Here is a 22374-nt window from a genome sequence, read left to right on the forward strand (position 1 = left end):
TTTGTACAATTTACTTGGATGATTTGATTCCTAGGAGGAAAAGACAGATGATCTGGGGTTGGCAGTAGAGTTAGTAGGATAGTGGGTGTGGGGTAACTTGAGTGTTTCTAAAATATTTTTCCTGGTTTGTAGTACTTTTTATCATAAAAATGATATCTATGCACTATAAATATATGCACTATATCTGCATATATATACATGAAAATATGCACATGTAAATATTTAGTTACTTATTTTCATGTTCTTTATATCAGTGGTCTCACCTAGGAGAGAATTTTGCCACCTAGGGGATATTGGCAATGCCTGGACATATTTCTGTTTTTTAATTGTCATAACCGATGGAGGAGTTCTACTGGTACATAGTGGTTAGCAGTCAGAGATGCTACTACATATACTACAAAGTACAGAACTTCCCCTGATAGAATTGTCCAGCTCCAAATGTCAACGGTGCCAAGGTTGAGACACTCTGTTCAATATCTATATATTAAAATCTACGAGTTCACACTATAACATCTAGTTCCAATATAACATCAGAATTTCTTCCTAGCTTTCTCCTATTCCATATTTATTTCCCTTTCCAACCATGAGAATCCTGGCTCCCACCGTTATCAGTATAATTTCTCGTTTGCTCATTTTTGCAATACTTATAAAATGAGTGAACTGCTAATCTGCTCCACTGTAAACAACTAACATACTAAGTGTGGTAATTGTTTGTAATTCTTTTTACATTTAGTCTGAATCTAGGTAGTCAAAGTTATGTGTTCAAAAATCACTTGTGATCTAGGATTGCTGGGATTCAGGAATGAAATTAACTATAATCACCACATTATACATTATGTCTGCAGAATTTATGCATCTTATAACTGAAAGTTTGCATCCTTTGACCAACATCTTCCCATTTCCCTCACCCTCCAGCCCCTGGCACTCACTGTTTTACTCTCTGGTTCTATGAGTTCAACTTTTCAAGATAAAAAATAAGTGAGATCATACAATACTTGTCTTTCTGTGTCTGACTTATTTCATTTAGCATAATGTGTCCTCCAAACTCATCCATATTGTTGCAAATGGTGGGATTTCCTTCTTTTTTGTGGCTGAATAATATTCTATTGTATATATGTACCACTATTTATTCACTTATCTATTGATGAACACTTAGATTGATTCCATATCTTGGCTACTGTGAATAATGCTGCAGTGAACATGGAAATGCAGATAGCTCTTCAAGGTCCTATTTTCTTTTTTCTTTTCTGGAGATATACCTCAGAGGGGGATTGCTGGATTATGTTTTAAATTTTCCGGGAAACTTTATACTGTTTTCCATAGTGTCTATACCAGGGCCAAGAAAATAATACTTAGGAGAGGGATGTTATTTTAACATAAACAGTATAATGGACCAAAATGGAAAGTTTGTCTACATTAAAGTAAATTGGAGTTCAGTTCATGTATCTTGATATAATTAAATCATAATTAAACTTAAGTAGGAACTAATAATTCTGTATACATTTTCACTGTTTTACTTGGAGCTTTTATTGCATTTATTCTAAATGCAAGTGCACACAGTATAGGGATATACCAAGGCTGCTTCTCTGGCATTATTACTTATTAAAAGAGCTCAGCAAGTAGTTATCATCAATAAAATAGTCTAAAGCTGCCTCTAAATTTAACATTGTAGGCATTTTCAAGGAAATTGTTGGTATGAATGAAGAAACAACATATAGTATGCTTCTCTTGTCTTTGAGTACTTGTTTATCCCATTAAAAAGGAGTCCACATATAATACAAAAATAGAAAAAAACAAATGAACAACCCTAAGCCATTCTATAACAGAGCTAACAAAGTATATGTGGTCAGAGATTCCATAAAATATTTGAAGATGCATTTACTTTACTTCGATGGGAAACGTAGGAAATATTTGAGAGGTCATTGTTTTGAGAGGCCATTGTTCAATGTATACACTTAACAAACACTGTATTATAGTACTAATAAGCAATTCTGTATTAAGATCAGTTCAAATTAGATTTCACAAGTTAGTATTGCTTTTACAAATGTTTTGACAATGCTACAGAAAGTACATCTTAGTTTCCATTTTCATACAGGGTAATTTTTTAATGTTTATACCTTTTAAAAATTAAAAGCAGCTAAATATTAAGCAATATATATTAAAATTTTGGTGATAGTTTGTATTTTAAAAGAAACAGCTTCCTTATGATTTGCCTAAAGTTTTAATAACAATATAAAGAGAAGCTCATTCAATATACTGATTTACTTTGGTAGAAAATGGCTGTTCTTTGAAGACACAACCCATTAAGGTGAAGTGGGCTGTTTCAAATACTTAATAATTTACAAAAATTTTTTAAATATATTTTTAAGGAGCTAAGCATCTGTATCCACTGATACCAATGCAATACCTACTTTAAGATCACTTGAAACAAAACAAATGCCCTTAAGGGAAAAAAGTCGTATTTTAATTTTATTTGTTTACTTTTAGTCAACAGTCCAATAGCATTTTCCTCTCAAACAATACTTTCTCCCTATAAGGCAGTTCCTGGGAGTCAAACAGTTAAGCTAATAAGGGAGTTAAGGTAAAGAGTAATTGCTTGCTGTTTAAATAGACAGTAACTTTTTGCTTCCCACTTATAGGACGTTAGTAATATAGAGGTAAGGTGGAGCAGGAGAGGAAGCATTCTGTAGTCTTCTGATTAGGCTTCAATCTTTTGATGAGCTTGAGTCCCTGAACTATGCACTCATCAGTGCTGCTCAGCTCCCCTCCCCCCACACCCTTAGAAGGGACAGGGTGACGACAGAGGCTGAACTTGGGTATTTCCCTTCCCCTAGCTGGGTAGGTTAGGGTCTGGTGAAATAATTTCTTGTGAGGCAGGCTTGGTTAAGAACGGAATGCTCTGGCACATTTCAAAATGTTCCTTTTCGCTTTCCCCTCCTGGAAGCATGAGGAAAATTTTCTGATACTCACTGTGACGAACTGGTAGGGATCCTAGAAGTAAAACTCAGAAAAACGTGGACTTGCAAGTTCCCTGTGACTTGATCCTCCTGGAGTTTTTAACTCTTCCAACTTGTCCAAACTGGGACCCAGCAATTCATCAATTACAGTTTAGGTTTTTATACCCAATACTAGTTTGCTTAGAGGTTTCTACTGAGAATGCCTGTTCCATTAAATTGTAGTTGTATGTATTTTCCTATCTGCCTTTCCAGTTTTAGGGGGCAGTGGTTTGCCCTGTGACCTCAGTTACCTGATGGACCTGATAAGAGTTGTAGATTTTTCCGTGCAGCTTCTTGCTTGTTATTAGGATGGAGAGGTGACTTGGAAGTTGTTTACATTTCAGACCAGAAACTGGAAGCTGAACCTTATTATTTTATACTGATGATTACATTTCCAAACTTATGTATCTTGCTGGTTATTTCAGTGGAAATTAACAGAAGAGAGAATGGAGAGATAGGGCTACCATCTCAACCAATAGGACTGCCTACTGCTCCAAGGCTTACTTTATGGACTTCTGATGATTGTTTAGTTTTGTTTCAGTCATCCACTAACCTTTAGTTTGATTTGGCTCTAGGCAGAGGCACCTTGTATTATCACTTCATTATCTTTTTGGACAACCTAAATTTTAAAGAATCAGAAAATAGTAAATGACAGTATCTGTCTCCAGTACCAGTGCATCTTTCTTCATTGTTAAATTATAAAGCAGGTGGGTAACTTTGCTCTAGTTACAGTTGGGCACCGGAAGTAACTATCTCTTATTCTATTTCAGAGTATGGTGTTAAGTGGAGTAACTTACTGTCATCAGTGAGCCCAGATGATAACTTGACTTTTGCCCATATTCTGGGAGTACTTTTATTTGATGCTTTCTTGTATGGCCTTCTGACCTGGTATATAGATGCTGTCTTTCCAGGAAAGTATGGTGTGCCCAAACCATGGTATTTCTTTTTGCAGGTAAGTACCAATGTTTCTGTTATTGAGAGAAACCCCAGTTCTTACGTATTTAGTTTGTTTTTAACACCTCCCTACAATCTTATGGTACTAAAACAGTTTTTATTTCTTCTCAACTAAAGCCATTATGAGCTAACTTTATGACGTGTGTAATAGAATTAAATGGTTTTCTACCAAAAAAATCGACATCTGAATGAAAATATGGTAGGGTCCTTAGATCTTAATGAGGAGGGAACAAGTTATAGCTGATACCTGGTTTACCACTGTCTGCTTTTTTCCTACTGTTAGCCCACATTACTTAGACTCAAAGCCATGGCAAAGTGGGGAGCATCTGTATCTTGGCCTCTGTTTTCTATCCTCTTCCTAATCATTCTGTGGTTCAAAGCACATAGTTCCCAAACTCTGGTCTCAGAACTCTACTATCTTAAAAATCATTGAGCACCTCAAGGAACTTTAGTTTTTTAATGTGGATTATATCTATCAATGTTTACTGTATTTGGAAATTAAAACTAAAAAAAAATTTTAATTATCAACTTACTTCAATACGTCATCAGTAAACCAATTACATGTTGAACTGGTGGAAAAAACCTATTTTCAAGTGAAAAAAATTAGAGGAGTGTCCTGTTTTACATTTTTTTCAAATACCTTTCATATTTGCATAATTGAAGGTAACTAGATTTTCACTGAAGGGTGTGTATCTTCTGCATTCAATCTGTTACCTTATGTTGTTTTGCTTAATATATGTAAAGAAATACAACCTCACATAGACATGTAGTTGTGAAAAGCTGGAGTATTTTGGTAGCCTTTTAAACAAATTTGGATATTCTTTTTTGGTTCAGCACTAAAACTCAACTAATGATAATTTACTAATAATTAGTTGAAATTTGGAATCTGAAAACATACTAGTGAACATTTCTTAATCTATAACATCCATCAGTGTATCTTTCAAATTGAATAGATATTTAACCATGCATAAATTTGTCATATCATGTTTTGATTATTTGGAAAAGACTGGTTCACTGATACATACTTTCCAGATGATGACAAGGTTTATTATACATTATCAAAGCATCACATTTATCAGTATCAACATGATGTCATCAAAATAGTTTGTAAGAGTTGGAACTATGTCACACAACTGTGGATATAAGTTTTCAAAAATTCTATTTTTTCACCAGAAAGCTCAAATTTTATCATTGGTGACAAATACTGTCAGTTCTTTTCCTTGAAGTGACAGCATCATTTTACTGATTTGTGAGGAAAATGTCTGCTAGATACCCAAGTCCTGAGTAACCATAATTTGCATGTCTGTCATCCTTTCAGGTAAAAATGGTATTCCATGAAAAAGTGGCTATTTCACCTCACAACTCAATGACACAAGTAATTCTCCTTAGGGCTCCCAATATATTTTCACCTGCCACAGAAATGCATTATATGCATTTCTCATTTAATCACACAGAATAATAAAAAATTATATTCAGGAATGATACTTGTTAAATCATTTTTGCTCCTTAAAGACAAAAATAAATAAAACAATTTTCTTTTAATGAATGTGCCTAGTGGTAAAGAAATGACTGCTTAGGACAGTTTTATACTGCTGTTTTCATTTGCATGAAGGCATCAGCAGTTTTACCTAATATTGCTTTTATACCATCAGTGAAAAATCACAGTAAAAAGGGCAAATAATGTATTTTATATTTTATTTTACTACTTTTTCTTGAGGTACAGGTGATGTACAATATTATGTAAATTTCAGGTGTACAACATAGTGATTCACAATTTTTAAAGGTTATATACTCCATAAAATATTGACCATATTCCTTGTGCTATACAGTAGGTCCTTGTGGCTTGTTTTATACCGAATAGTTTGTACCTCTTACTCCCCTACCCCTATATTGCCCCAGTCCACTTCTTTCTCCCTGTTAGTAACCACTAGCTTGTTCTCTTTATTTGTGAGTCTGCTTCCTCTATGTTATATTCACTAGTTGTATTTTTTAAGATTCCACATATAAGTAATATCATACAGTGTTTGTCTTTCTTTGTCTGACTTATTTCACTTGACATAATGCCCTCCATGTCCATCAATATTTCATGCTTTTTAATGGTGGAGTAGTATTCCATTGTGTGTATATATGTGTGTGTGTGTGTGTGTGTGTGTGTGTATGTATATATATACATACATACCCACACATACAAACAAATCTTCTTTATCCATTTGTATGTTGATAAACACTTAGGTTGCTTCCATGTCTTGGCTATTGCGAATAATGCTGCTATGAACATTAAGGTGCAAGTATATTTTAGAATTAGTGCTTTCATTTTTGTGGGTTATATACCCAGGAGTGAAATTGCTCGGTTACATGGTTGTTTTATTTTTAGTTTTTTGCAGAACCTCCGTAGTGTTTTCTATAGTGGCTGCACCAATTTACCTTCTCACAAACAGTGTACTAGGGTTTTCTTTTCTCAACATCCTCACCAGTATTTGTTATTTGTGGTCTATTTGATGACAGGCATTCTGACACATGTGAGGTGATATCTCATTGTGGTCCTGATTTACGTTTCTCTGATGATTAACGATGTTGAGCTTCTTTTCATGTGCTTGTTGGCTCTCTGTATATCTTCTTTGGAGAAGTATATATTCAGATCTTCTGCCCATTTTTAAATTGGGTTGTTTGGGTTTTTGTTTTTGATATTGAGTTGTATGAGCTGTTTGTATATTTGGATATTAACACTTTATGAGTCATATTATTTGTAAATATTTTCTTCCATTCAGCAGGTTGTCTTTTCGTTTTGGCAATGGTTTCCTTTGATGTTCAAAATCTTTTAAGTTTAATTAGGCCCCATTTGTTTACTTTTGCTTTTGTTTCTTCTGTCTTAAGAGACATCCAAAAAATATTGCTATGATATATGTCAAAGAGTGTTCTGCCTATGTTTTCACCTCGGAGTTTTATGGTTTCCAGTCATACAATTAATTCTTTAATCCATTTTGAGTTTATTTTTGTATATGGTGTTAGAAAGTGTTCTAATCCATTCTTTTACATGCAGCTGTCCTGTTTTCCCATCACCACTTATTGAAGAGACTGTCTTTTCTCCCTGGTACATTCTCGCCTCCTTTGCCATAGATTAATTGCATGGGTTTATTTGTGGGCTGTCTGTTCTGTTCGATCTTTGCCTCTGTTTTCATGCCAGTACCATGATGAGCTCTAGTAGTTTTCTAGTGGGGCCAGTCCCAGGGCAGGTGCTGGCCTGCTGGTGGGTGGCCTGGGACCACAGGCTTTGGGGCTGTGACTGTCCTGTGGTTGGTGTCTGCCCATTGGTGGGTGAGTCTGGTCCCAAGGCTAGAGCAGGACCCTGATGGGCAGGACTGGGGCTGCTGCCTGCCCACTGGTGGGTGGAGCTGTGTGCCAGTGTCTCTGGCTGCATAGTCCTGAGGGTCCCAGTTCTCGTGCCCGCACATTGATGTGGAGGGCCAGGTCCTGGGCCTCCTGGTGGACGGGGCCATATTAGTGGTGGCTGTGGGCTCGTAGAGTCTTAAAGCCGCCTACCTGCTGGTCAAGGGGGCTTTGTTCCTGCCCAGTTAGTTGGTTGGCTTGAGGTGCTCCAGTACTGATGTCTATAGCTGTTGGGTGAGGGCAGAGCTGGATCGTGAGGCTAGTTAGCCAGAGAGAGGATTCAAAAATGGTGCTTGCCAGCAACAGTGTCCACGTGATACAAGAAACTTCCCGAAATGGCTGCTGCCAGTGTCTTTGTCCCCAGGGTGACAGGGGTCTGTCCAGGATCAGCAGGTAGGTCTGACTCAGGCTCGTTTCAAATCACTGCTTCTACCCTGGGGTCCTGAAGCGTGTGCTATTTTGTGTGTGTCCTTTAAAAGTGGAGTCTCTATTTCCCCCCAGCCCTCTGGGACTTCTGAAAGTAAGCCCCCCTGGCCTTCTGGGAGCTCATCTTCCCAAAAAAGGACCTCCAGAGCCCAAATGGGGCTCAGATCCCTCACTCCTTGAGGAGAAGCTCTGTAATCATGATCATCCTCCCATTTGTGGGGCACCCGTCCAGGGGTGTGAGACTTCACTATAGTGCAACTCCATTCCTCTCACATCTTGCTGTGGTTCCTTCCATAAAAAACAACTTTAGAAAATCTTTAATTGTAGCAGATCTTTTCTGATGAGTTCTGGCCTTTTTTATTGATGCTTGCTCTGTAATTTTGGTGTGCATGTGAGAGGAGGTGAGCTCAGAGTCTTTCTACTCCACCATCTTGGCCACTCTCCCCCAAATAATGTATTTAAAAAGTATCTTTATGAAAACAATTTTGAACTAACAGGCTCATTGAAAGGGTCTTAGGAATCTTTAGGGATCTGTAGGCCACGTGTCCAAATAAAGAGACTGATTCAGAGTGGTAGAATGCTTTTCACTGAGCCATTTTGAAAAGATTTTACTTTGGCTGTGTTCTTGGACAGTGACCTTTTTAAATAGCATATTTTGTGATTATTCTGTAGGAATTAAAATAATAGGCAATTTGCTTCCAGAATTTCTTTTCAAGTTACCTGTTTCAACTCATCTCGACACCAAAGTGAAAGGAGCCAAAATGTTTTCAAGTCTTATAGACATTTTATTTTTCAGTGGTAACATAATTATTATTTTTGTTTGTTTGTTTTCTTAGAAAGCCTACTGGTTTGGGCAATCTAAAAGCATTAGGAAAAAAGATGATGTCGAAGTTACTAATGTATTTAAAAGTCGTTATTTTGAAGATGAACCTGTTGATTTGGTGGCTGGTATAAGGATCCAACATTTGTACAAGGTATTTACAGGTCTCTTTGCCGCTGTACTACTGAAAATTAATTTATAATGCATAGTAAGTGTCTGTCACTGGCCATAACCCTATCCTCATATGATGTTAATAAAAGGCTATCGTCAGTATATTTATTATTTAATAAGATAAAAATAAAACTCATGCAAATAAAATAAAAATCCATGTTTTCCTCTCTCTAGAATAGAATTCATCTCTGTATAGATAATAAAGGTGTTTTTTACAATTCTATTGTAAGAGCTAATTTCTAGTTGGAACTGGGATGATCTGATATGTGAATATAAATTTGTGTTCACCATTGTGGTTTTACTTGTTCTACAAGTTATATATAAGGCTACTTGGCTACATTTCCCTTTTTCCAAGTATTTGCAAAGGAGGTAATCTTAGACATATCAGTTTATTTGGATAAACTGCAGGCATGATTATTCAGGTAACCCAAATGTCTGCTGGCATTCTCTTGTGCCTCAAGGAAATATTCATCTTTTTTTTTTAATTGAAGTGTAGTTGGTTTACAATGTTGTGTTAATTTCTGGTGTACAGCATAGTGATTCAGATATATATATATATTTCTCCTCATAATATTTTTCATTATAAGCTATTAAAAGATATCGAATATAGTCCCTGTACTATACAGTAGGACCTTGTTGTTTGTCTGTTTGATGTACGATAATATCTGCAAATCCAGATCTCCCACTTTATTCCTTCATCTCCCTTTCCCCCATGTCAGATAACCAAAAGTTTGTTTTCTATGTCCATGAGTCTGTTTCTGTTTTGTAAATAAGTTCATTTGCTTCACTTTTTTTTTTCAGGTTCTACATGTAAGTGATATCATATGGTATTTTTTCTTTCTCTTTCCGGTTTATTTTGCTTAGTATGACAATCTCCAGGTTCATTCATGTTGCTGCAAATGGCATTATTTTATTCTTTTTTGTGGCTGAGCAGTATTTCAATATATATGTATATACACATACACACACACACACACACTCCCCCCACAACTTCTTTATTCAGTCATCTGTCAATGGACATTTAGGTTGCTTCCGTGTCTTGGCTATTGTAAGTAGTGCTGCTATGACTACTGGGGTGCATCTACCTTTTTGAATTAGAGTTTCCTCTGGATATATGCCCAAGAATGGAATTGCTGGATCATATAGTAAGTCTATTTTTAGTTTTTAAAAGAATCTCCATACTGTTTTCCACAGTGGCTGCACCAAACTGTATTCCCACCAGCAGTGTAGAAGGGTTCCCTTTTCTCCACATCCTCTCCAGCATTTATCATTTGTGGACTTTGTTTTTTAATTCTTATTTTTTATTGAAGTGTAGTTTATTTACAATGTTAGTTTAAGATGTATAGCAAAGAGATTCAGTTATGCATATATATACATTTTTTTCAGATTCTTTTCTTTTGCTTTTTAACATTTTTTTATTGAGTTATAGTCATTTTACAATGTTGTGTCAAATTCCAGTGTAGAGCACATTTTTCCATTATACATGAACATACATATATTCATTGTCACATTTTTTTTCGCTGTGCGCTACCACAAGATCTTGTATATATTTCCCTGTGCTATATATATCGTTTGTGGACTTTTTAATGATTGCCATTCTGACTGGTGTGAGGTGATACCTCACTATAGTTTTGATTTGCATTTCTCTGATAATTAGGATATTGAGTGTTTTTCATGTTCCTATTAGCCGTTTATATGTCTGCATTGGAGACATGTTTGTTTAGGTCTTCTGCCTATTTTTGGATTGGGTTCTTTGTTTTTTGTTATTGAGTTGTACGGTCTGTTTGTATATTCTTGAAATTAAGCCCTTGTTGGTCACATTGTTTGCATATATTTTCTACCATTCCGTAAGTTGTCTTTTTGTTTTCCTTAGCTTGCAAAAGCTTTTCAGTTTAATTAGGTCCTGTTTGTTTATTTTTGCTTTTATTTCTATTGCCTTAGTAGACTGCCCTAGGAGAACATTGCTAATATTTATGTCAGATAATGTTTTGCCTATGTTTTCTTCTAGGAGATTTATAGTGTCTTGTCTTATGTTTAAGTCTTTAAGCCATTTTGAGTTTATTTTGTGTGGTGTGAGGGAGTATTCTAATTTCATTGATTTACATATGGCTATCCAGCTTTCCCAACACTGCTTGCCAAAGAAACTGTCTTTTCTCCATTGTATTGTTTCGCCTCCTTTGTCGAAGATTAATTGACTGTAGGTGTGTGGGTTTATTTCTAGGCTCTCTCTTCTGTTCCATTGATCCATATGTCTGTTTTCATGCCAGTCCCCTGCTGTTTTGATTACTGTAGCTCTGTGGTATTGTCTGAGGTCTGAGAGCGTTATTCTTCCAGATTCATTGTTGAGACACTTTATCTTAACTTGTCTAACCTCACGATTTGTGGAAACTGAAATTTCTCTTCACAATTTCTGCTAATTATTTATTTGTGTTGGGAAAGGGGGAGGAATTTTTTTTATGCTCTTGTGGTTTTCTTTGCCTCCAGCATATTGCATTATGATTCTGTTTTGATCACATCAATTTAGATGTAAAACACAGCCTTTTCATTGGTTCCCCCCACCCCCAGGAATTGCATTCTCATCACAATTTTATGAGTATTTTTAACCTTTATTAATTTGGAGCGTGGTGGGATTATATCAAGGGACACATTAGCTATGGCCATTTCACCAGGTTTACTCACCCTTGTCTCTTCTAATCTCTGTTTTTACTTTTCCTCCAGTATTGTCCCCAACAGCTTCTTCTGTATGTAGAGCAGTTCATATTTTCCCAGATCTTTCTCTCAGACTTGCATATCCAGATTCATGAGTGCTTAGCAGAACCAAGGACCTTTCATATACCACTTATATATTTATTCAAGAAGTTCAACAAGTAGTTTCTTAGCATCTATTAAATTACAGATACTGGTTGGTATTGGGTATATAATTGTGAAATATGCAGATAAAATCTCTATTTTGAAGGAAATACAAGCAAACATTAGTTAGGGGTCTGTCTGCCTCCAAGTGGGATGGAAAAGTTCTTCATAGCCTAACATTCAAACTGCAAAAATTAGAAGAAACCAGATAAATAATATTTATCAGATGACTAAAGAAGCAATAAGGACTAGATTATTTTCAATTCTGAAAAATAGGTAATCCTTCCTTTTGATTCTATGTTAAACTTTCCATCTCTCTGCTTACATTATGCATTTGTTCTAGCGTATTAATCATAGTTATTTTGTATTACCAACCTGATAATTGCAAAATCTCTGCCTAATCCTTATCTGGTTACCTTCCTTCCTTTGTCTGTCCAACTGTGTTTTGCCTTGCCTTTTAGCATGCCTCAAACCCTTTTTACTAAAAGCCAGACATCACATATTAGTTAACAGGAACTGATGTGATTATTTCTTAAGTATGAGGGTTTTTTTTTCTGGTTAGGAATTACACTGTTACTGTTTGCTGTAGCTGTAGTTGTCAGAGGCTTTGATTTCCTCTAGTGTCCTTGTATTTTCTTGCCCTCTATTATTTTTGTGTTTCCATAGAGACTCCTTCTTAAATATTGCCTGAGCCCTGTGGTTCTTTCTGCTATAATCCCATAGTTATACATGAGCCCTGTTGACATAGTGGTAAGGTGCAGGGGGAGGGAAAGTGTTCTATAATCTCATGACTAGCTGTAAGTCTTTTAGAAGGCCTGTCCCTGGACTGACCTTCACAAGTGCTGCTCAGCTCTCCCTCACCTCCCTAACTGACACAGGAAGACTTGAGGGGGATGGAGTTGGATATTTTCCTTCCCCTATGTTTGATTAAGCTCTGATAAAGGAATTTCCCTTGAGGACAGGCCTTTGTTACTTAGAAAAGAACATTCAGCATATTTAGAAACTGTTTCTTTTACCATGAGGTATTTCAAAATGGTTACTCCCCCTTTCTCCGCTTACTGGAAGCACAAGGGTATTTTTTGTAGTCTTTATCAAGAGAACCTGGTAGGGCTCCTGGAAGTTAAACTAAGGAAAGTATGCAGATTTCTTAAAATTTGGCTCCCTAGGGGTTTTTAACTTTTAAGCTAGCTCACACTCAGCCTTCAGAATTTTTTCAATTGCCATTTGTGTTCTTGCCAGTTGTTGGCTCCACTGGCTTCTGCTCTCAGTAAACTGTGGTTCTCTGCATCTGCCTATGTCTCCAGTTTTTGAGGCATTGGCTTGCTTGGTGACCTCAACTCTCCAGTGTATCTAAGAACTATTGCTTTTCAGTTTGTTTATTTTTTTTTTGTCATAGTGAGAATGAGTGGTAACTTCCAAGATCTTTACATATAGGAGAAGACTATATTTTTATTAGTTTCTTGAGCATGCTAAATTTCAGTTTGAAACTTAGAAACTGTATGACCTCAGAGATTTGATTATTGTTTACAAGGGAGTACCTTCTACCAAAGTTCAGTAATGTTTAGGTACTCATCTACAGGTTTTTGCTTTTTGTGTGTTTCTTCTACTACTAGAAGTTTTCTCTCATGAGAGCAAGTCTGTGTCAGTCTTATTCATAAATGTATTTATGGTACCTTACACAATGGATGAAACATCATAGATAGAGTAAATATTTGTTGAATAAGTGGATTGATTGGCATTGATAAGTGACTGATGACTTTTATTAGATAAGTCAGAGGAAGATGTTAAAGGTAAGTAAGTCTCAAGTTTCTGGCTTGTACATTTAGGTAGATAATGGTGCAACCTACTCAGGTAAGGAATTTAGCAGGAGGAGCACATTTTCAGATGTGGTAATGAATAGAGTTTGAAGTTCCTATAAGGCAACTAAGTATAATGAGTTACCAGCATAAAGTTCTGGAACTTGTGAGAAAGACATTGACTGGAGTAGATTGTGCCATTATCAGCATCAAGAAAATAATTGGATCAAAGTGGGACCAGGTGAGATTGTTCAGAAGTTTTATGGACCTACTTTGAACTTTTATCCATATATTACTTCCAAGTATTGTTTATTTTTCACAATTTTGTACCTTTTGTACTTTGATTTTTACTTTTGAGGTTAATGGTCTGTTTTTTCTTCTCTGGATAATTGATATAAATGCTTGTCCTTTATAAGTAATAATAATAGATGTAAAGTTTGCATTTGTTATTTTTTCTTTTCACAGGAATTCACATTACAAAATATGACCACAGTAGCAGTTCAAGACTTGTCTTTGAATATGTATGAGGGGCAAATCACTGTTCTCCTAGGACATAATGGGGCAGGAAAGACTACTACCTTATCTATTCTCACAGGTATATATTCAGGGTTACTTGGAGCACAGATACTGTGGATCAAGCTTTGACGCTTCTGCATACTCTTCTTGACATTGACATCAATGTCATTAAATGATACTTAATGATTGTTTATTAAATCCACTCTCTTCTTAAAGTGAGAATCATTTATTATTAAGTATAAAATTAGTATTTTTTTTTTCCTCAGGTGCATCAAACTTCTCACTTTGTAGTGTACCATCCTCACTGGTCAATTCAAAGACTCTTAATTTTCATTTGTTGTTTCCTTTAAGTTTCCTTTTATTTTACTCTTCCTTCAATTCTCCTGTTCTCTTCATAGGAAACCATTCTAATTTGTCTTATGTACATTGTTTTTATTGTGAAATGTGTATTATATATTCTTACAAATACATTTTCAAAATATAACCAAGTTGAAATATTTTTAGTGATCCCACTCATGCCTACTGCCTAGATTCTGCCATTTTAACGTATTACTATACTTGTCACATACCTTTTAATCCCATTTTTAGGCATCTGAAAAATTAACTTTAGACATTAGTATTTCTAAACAAATATGCATATCACTAATTAAATTTTTTCTTTTGGAGTAAAATTTTATTTTGATGAAATGCTTAGATTTTAAGTATTTGCCCCCTGAATTTTGATGTATGCATACATCTGCATAATTCAATTGCCTATTAAGATAGAGAACTTCACTATTATCCCAGAAAATGTCCTCATTGCTCAGGTGATCCACTTGTAATTCGTAACAGCCAGTATATTTCAGATGAAGCAAAATTTTGTATCATCAGTGCATATTGTTATGCCAGGTATTTGGATAGAAACTGAGAATACAGTGGTGAACAGGAAGTCCTTCCCTTCAAGGATTGTACAGTTGAATGAGGATACTGATGAGTAAATAGGAATTTTATAACAGGACTTGAGAAGTAATAAAATAAAGCTTGAGTATTAGGTGCCATCCTGCCATCTTGATATAATACTGTTTAGGTCTGTGGGCAAAGGGGAAATCTAATTTGAGGTTGGTACAAGGTGTAATCATGAAAGGAGGGGTAGATGCATATTCCAAGGATACTCAGCGGTCAAGAAGTAAGAGGATAGGGAATATTATATGACTAGAGAACAGAGAGAGAATAAAAATGACAAAAATGATACTAGAATGTCAAGTAAAAGGCTGGAGCAAGGCTGAGTTTCCCATTGTGGATCAACTAGAAGCAGCCTTACCTTTGAGGCATGGAACCATGCGAAACAATAACTCCTTATCAGTTTCTGTCTTTGGACTGCCCCTGAACATTAGTTAAAGCCCTTATTTTAGGCAGTACTTCCCAATTAATGCCATATAATTATTACTGAATCATTGTTATCATTGCCATCAGTATCATATTAACTACCATTTATTGAATGTTTCTGTATATTTTATCCTGGAACATACTCCATGATTTATGTTTCATGCAAGTGATGGTCCCCAAAGATACATTCATGTTTTAATCCCTGAAGCCTATGAATTTTATACACACACACACACACACACACACACACACATATATACATATATGTAAAATTATGAAATAATCTTGGTTATCTGGCTGAACCCAAATGCAGTCTCTACTGTCCCTATAAGTGAAAGGCAGGGAGAGATTATAGATGGGCAGAAGAGTACAGGACACACAAAAGACAGAAGGCAATGTGGAAATGGACCCAGATAACCGTCCATTGTCCAGAGTATTGCTCTACAGGGTAAGACATATTAGCAGCCACCAGAATCTTTAAGAGGTGAAGAATGGATTTTCCCTTAGACTCTCTGTTGGGAGTGTGGAACTGCTAACATGTTGATTTCAGTCCACTGATACTGATTTCAGACTCTGGTCTCTCCAGAACTGTGATAGAAGAAACTTCTGCTGTTTTAAGACTAATTTTGCGGTCATTCGTTGCAGCAGCCATTGGAAACCAATGCACCTGTTATCTCGGAACACACATCATGCACTTCCTTTGTGTGCATGCTCATTCCCTTTCCCTCACCAGGAATTCCTGGTCCACCACTCCACCTTTTGAAATATTCTCCTCTTCCATGAAGATCCACCTCCTGATCCCCTCAACCAGAATTAATCACTCTTACCTCTGTTTGGTAACTGAGATATGTCCCAAGAAGTTAGAATAGTTCCTTACAAATAATAAGTTCTCAGTAAATACTTGCAGAGTGAATTAATTCCATCGTGTATCACAGTTGTTGAGTCACCTGTTTCCTCCATTAGATTTAAGTTTTTTGAGGAAAGCATCATGTCAGTAATTTTTTAAATGGCAGTTTTTTAATTGAGGTAACGTTAATACAACATAAAATTCACCATTTTAAGTTTCCAGTTTGGTGTCCCGTGGTACTCTCACACTATCGTGCAACTATTATGTCTGTCTAGTTCCAGAATGTTTTTGTCTCTCCAAAAAGAAACACTATGTTTTAGCCATCACCTCCTCAGTTTCCCGTCCTCCCAGACCCTGACAACTACTAAGCTAATTTCAGTCCCTATAGATTTGACTAATATGAATATTTCACATACATGTATCTCCCAGATGGACTGGCCTGTGATACCAAATGTTCAGGAATGGCTGTATTATTGAGCACGTTTCCCACGGCCGCCTATGCTGAAGGGAGTTAACTGTTCATAGCGTCAGCGGTCTAATCTTACTTTATTGCATCACAGAGTGCCCGCATACTTTTCCTGAGAAAAATGTGTTAGAAAACACTGTAAGCATCCCTCTTTCACATGCCATATATTGAAGTGTGGTAACTCTATTGCAATATGTTTCCCATGTGCCACTAGGCAAAACAATGCCAGAAGTTGGATGTACAAAGTAGAGGCATCCCAACCCATACCCTGCCCTTCTTTATTTTAGTATCAACATTAATGATGACACTTTGTTAAAAATGAAAAAATCTGGGACAGATGTTAAAAGAGGTAGAAAGCTTAGACAATGGTAGTAAATGGGTGGGAGCATTTAGTCACCCTAAATGTGTTGGACAGTCTTGAATACATCTTCCTCTTCAAAGTGTGTTTTGTAAAATAGAATTAATGAGTCGTGAAATTTAAGGAGTCTTGTGGCTACATTTATTGTGTTAACAGATGTTTCACCATAAAACTTGTTCAGTTGCCATCTGTACATAAATGTTACATATCTATTTTTAAACTATTTTATATGATCCTATTTTATCATCCAGCTAGATTTTTAACTTCTTGAGGATAAGAATCCTGTGTTCTAAATTTTTCATTTTTAAAAAAACAAAGTCTACCAAAGTGTTTATAATGCAGTGTTCAGATCATAATGTTTCACATCTGTCGTCAAATGGCAGACAGCAGCAGTAGAATATTGGAGCAGAAGATTCTTCAAAACATTTTTTATTATTCGAGTAATTAATATTTTATACTCATTGGAAACTAGATTATGTGAATTTTTAAAAAAGGGAAAAAAAAGTTTTCCCATCATCAGAAGTTACCATATTTGACCAGATGGTTTTTCTCTGTGGTGATAATTCTTTTGAGTAATCCATAAATAAATCATTAAATTGAGCTGCTAATGAACAGCATATCGTCAGATTCTCTCACTGAAGATGAGCGTCTGCTTAATTCTAGGTTTCTATCGTCCTACCAGCGGAAAGGTATATATTAATGACTATGATGTGTCAAAAGACATGCTTCAAGTCAGAAAAAGCTTGGGCTTGTGCCCCCAGGATGACATATTGTTTCCAGACTTGACAGTATCAGAACATCTCTATTTCTACTGCATGGTGAGCCAGAGATAGATTCTTTTCCCCGACTCTTTTCGTATGCTTCAGACAGTGTGACCAAGGATCAACACCTTTCCCCTTATTTAGTGGAAGTTCATTTTTGGGAGACATTGTTCTTTTACCATAAAGGAGGGGTGGAGGGCAAAGAGAAGAAAAAGTCTTATATCTAGATGATTCTGTAAGAAAAGTTCTGATGTGAGATTTTTCTAAGGATAAAATTGAAAGCACCATGTGAACTCTAGCTTCTCTTTCTAGATAAAAGGAGTACCTCCAGAGATTCGTGTCAAAGAAATTGACACTATGCTGGCTGCTTTTGGCCTGCTAGAAAAGCGTCATGCCTTTTCACAGTCACTGAGTGGAGGAATGAAGCGCAAACTGTCCATCATTATAGCACTTGTAGGAGGCTCCAAGGTAAAGAACAGTTAACATGGGTCCCTGCCCCAGGTGATATGCCAAACTCAGCTGACACAAACCTATGAGCTGATACGAATCTAACTCTCTAAAAGGAACTTCCCAAATGGTAATTCCCATTGCTGACCCAGCTGATACAGTGTGGTTTGGGGGTTTTAACTTACTATTAATTTTTCAGAGTCTTGTCTAGATTACATATTTTAGCTTAAATATGTCCCCCATGAGTAGTAAGTTATCCCATAAGCAGCATAACATGAATTAATTACAATCATGGAATTGTTCTTCTGGTCTTTAGGTGGTGATACTTGATGAGCCAACATCTGGCATGGACTCAGTCTCAAGGAGATTCACTTGGGATGTCCTTCAGCAGCATAAACAGGGTCGTACCATCCTACTGACAACCCACCACATGGATGAAGCTGACATCCTGGGAGACCGTATAGCTATCATGGTCAAGGGATCCCTGAAATGCTGTGGCTCTTCAATTTTCCTGAAAAGAATTTATGGTATCTCTTCCCTTGATCATAGTTTGTATTCTAATGACTTAATAATATTCTCTAAGAAGATTTTTGTTCCTCTACACAAGTCTTTAAAACTTACGTCTTACTGCCTTAAGTCTAAGTTATTTAAATTGGCTATTTGTAACTTAGACATATCATATCCAATAATTTTTCATTATGATCCAGTAAGTATATTCTAACTTAGAAAATACTCTTTTACTGATCCCACGAAAGTTATGTATATTTCTCTCATCTGGCTTCTACTGAAGCTGTTATTTGTTGCTGGAACAAAGTAATGCTTCCAAGGGATTTGGTACATAGATTTATGGATTGTAGGGGAGAAAATCAGTGACTAGGTATTTCTGACCACTTTTTCTCTGTTGCAAAATTAGTATCACCTCCCTCCAGTGTAATTAGTTAAATGCTTTCTAGTTTATTTTCATGAAACAATCCTGAAATGTAGCAGTTGATCAGCAAGAATTTATTGAGCAGGAAATAAATGAATGGTGGAATAAAATAGTCTTGACTTTAATGAGTATATGGTCTGATTAGTCAGTAAGATTAGTGCATTAAAAATGAGCAATATAATATCATATATAATTGAATTCTGAAATAACATGCACGGCTCAAACCAGTAAGTGTATGAGGGCTTCAGAATTGGAGGATACAAATCAATGAGAATAGTTAAGTCTGACATCATTCCATTAATTATTAATTTAGTGTTTAAATATATCCATTCAACTGACATTTATTATGAGTGAATTATGTTTCATGTTTACACACATTTACCTCATCTACTTTTCATAACCTCACCATTTTTATGGAGCAGGAAACTTGGGTTCATACCAAAGTAACTCATTCAGACCATACAGTAAGTGGCAAAGATTTGGTCCTGGGTTCTTCTGACGCCAAAGCCATGCTTTGCATTCTAATATGCTGCGACTTGCCCTTTACTCTTTACCTCAAAGAGGATGTTGGGTTTTAAATAGTAAATTTGGTGAATTTCAGAAGTAGAGAGACTCATACTATTGAATATTTTTTCACTTACATGTGGGGATATAGAAGTTGATATTCCTATAGTAGGTGAGTTGTAGACACAAAATTGTTACCTAAGTATACTGAATATCCATAGAGTGCTTTCCGTTACAGATCTTAAAAAGGTGATGGAGGAAAGAACACCTCTTTTTTTAGGGGAGTACATAAATAAGTACTAAAAGCATGAGGATAAAAATGGATCTTTTTTTTTTTTTCCGCTGGGACAGTGAGGAAGTCAGCCTGGATCAGAAGTTCTGGGAGAGGATGAATGAGAAATTAAGTTTGATGGTCAGGGTAGTAAATGGAAAGGCACTGAAAACAAGACTGATTTGTCACTTGATGTGTGAATGCATGTATAAGATAAATTTAGGAATATAGAATTCAGAAGTTTTTTTCAAGAAGTAACAGAAAGCCAACCTAAAATGATGCATGCTAGAATAAGAATAAGGGCAGCAAGACAGGAAAAATAAGGATGTGTGTTTATATACATACATACGTGTGTGTGTGTGCACAAAATCCTGAAAGGATCAGAAACGCTTGACAACCGAAGTCCATGTAGCCCATTCTCTCATGATGAAGGGAAGACTTTCTAGTACAGTGAGTTGAAATTTTGCCGTTTTCATTCATTAATACAGTGAGGTAAAGTTTCCACTTTAGTGACATATCCCTGAAATGTGGCAAATGAACATTAAGTATGTAAAGAATGATGGCAGGAAGGAAAGCCAAAAAGATATAAAACAATAAAAATTTAATAAGGTTAAATTTTGGTAAGAACATGAAACCAGTATATCCCAAAGATTAAAGAGTCAGAAACTGACTAAGAGGAATGAGTTGAAAGTAATTTGAAGGCCACTTGTTCTTAAGCACAATAATGATGCCTCTTAGAAATAAAATTTTTAACAAGCAAGATCCTATGTTTTTGGTGGCAGAGTATATTATGTGTTTAATTTGGGCAGATTGCATTTTTAAAATTTTGGTCTTCTAAATGGGTCTTTTCAGGTGTGGGATATCACCTGATTATGGTAAAGGAACCTCATTGTAATGTTAAGGAAATCTCTCAACTGATTAATCGTCATGTACCAGAAGCCACATTGGAGAATAACGTTGCAGCTGAACTATCATTTATCCTACCAAAAGAGCACACACACAGGTATGGATCCAGAGAATGTTAGATAAATGGTTTGGGGTTTTCAGAAATCACTGTTACTTTTCTAGGTTTCCTCAGGCTTGACAAATAGATTCTTTTTAGTTGCCAGTTGACAAGTAATAGTCAAAAAATTTACTTCCTGGAGATTTCACTATTTGTACAGAGGGAAGTCACATAACTTAGACTTCATTTTTGTTTGTCTTGATATCTCTTTATTTCTGTTTCTTACAGGCTGATGTTAAGTGGTAAGAAATGATAAGCTATTGGCAGAAATTTTTTTCTTTGTGAGCAAAATCAAGTGAATTGCTAAGATAAGAGGAAAAGTGGTCTACATGGCAGCTCTTGGAGCCAGGAGCCCTAGAAACTATAGGAAACAGGCAGTTTGACAGCAATAGTTAGCCAAGTTAGTTATCAAAAGGTGAAAGAAGGAATAATAATTGTACCTGGGATGTTTATCTTGACTAAGGGATGAGGGAAATAAGAGTATTTATCATAAACTTTGTGCCAGTTTTATCTTTTTGCAAGTTGTAGTCACTACAACTAGGTTGATATTCCCCTGAAGAAAACTGATTGCCATTCTCAAAAGGAGATAAACAGAGGGGAACTTCTTTAACTTGTAAACCTAAAACTGCTTTCAAAAAATATAGAGTATTAAAAATGACTCAAGAAAAAAAATACAATTAGAGTCCTAATAAGTAAAAAGATTGAATTAGGAATCAGAAAACTTTCCCAATGAAAACAGTAGGTTCAACTGGCCTCAGTAGTGAGTTCTACCAAATGTTTAAATAAAAATTAATACCAACTTTCCACAAACTGTTCCAAAATAGTAGAAAGAACCCAATCCATTCAATGTGGCCAGTATAACCTTATGGTAAGACCAAAGACAAAGACAAGAAAACTACAGACCAATATAACTTTTGAATACAGAGTCAATCAAAACACTAGTAAATTCAATCCATGAGCACATGAAAGAGATTATACACTATGACCTAGTCAGATGTATCCCAGGAACGCAAGGTTGGTTCAACAAGCAAAAATCATCAATGTAAACACCACATTAATATTATAAAGGATAAAAACCAAATGTCATCCCAATGGGTGCAAAAACACATTTAACAAAATCCACACCCTTTCATGATAAAAACACTCAACAAACTAGGAACAGAAAGAGTGTTTCTCAACTTGATAAAAAGCATCTATGAAAAACCCACAACTAACAGCATATGTAATAGTGAAAGACTAAAAGCTTTCCCCCCAAATCAGAAACAAGCCAAGGACATCTGTTTTGCTGCTTGTACTAAACATTGTACCAGAAGGCAACTAGGGAAGAAAGATGAATAAAAGCATCCACACTGGAAAGAAAGGAGTAAAACTATCTATATTCACAGATGATGTCTTGTGTGTAGAAAATCATAAAGAACCAACTTGAAAAAAAACTATTAGAACTAGTAAGCTTTCAGCAAGGTTGCAAGATGTTAAGTGTAATATACACTAACAATGAGCAATCCAAA

At 35.8% G+C, this 22374-nt stretch overlaps 1 protein-coding gene across 5 annotated transcripts in view; it reads left to right on the forward strand.

The window, feature by feature from the left end:
- The window catches only part of LOC102542898 (phospholipid-transporting ATPase ABCA3-like), a 92441-nt gene that overhangs the window by 28438 nt on the left and 41629 nt on the right, over nucleotides 1–22374 (forward strand). For all 5 annotated transcript variants that reach the window (XM_072942769.1, XM_072942772.1, XM_031687525.2 and 2 more), the window contains exons 10-16: nucleotides 3767–3948; nucleotides 8600–8737; nucleotides 13866–13995; nucleotides 17616–17770; nucleotides 18026–18181; nucleotides 18477–18687; nucleotides 20716–20866. In XM_072942769.1, the coding sequence (XP_072798870.1) occupies nucleotides 3767–3948; nucleotides 8600–8737; nucleotides 13866–13995; nucleotides 17616–17770; nucleotides 18026–18181; nucleotides 18477–18687; nucleotides 20716–20866 (1123 nt within the window). The remainder of the gene's footprint in view (nucleotides 1–3766; nucleotides 3949–8599; nucleotides 8738–13865; nucleotides 13996–17615; nucleotides 17771–18025; nucleotides 18182–18476; nucleotides 18688–20715; nucleotides 20867–22374) is intronic.

Source organism: Vicugna pacos, chromosome 18 (genome assembly GCF_048564905.1).
Source record: "Vicugna pacos chromosome 18, VicPac4, whole genome shotgun sequence".
NCBI classification, from domain to species: Eukaryota; Metazoa; Chordata; class Mammalia; order Artiodactyla; family Camelidae; genus Vicugna; species Vicugna pacos.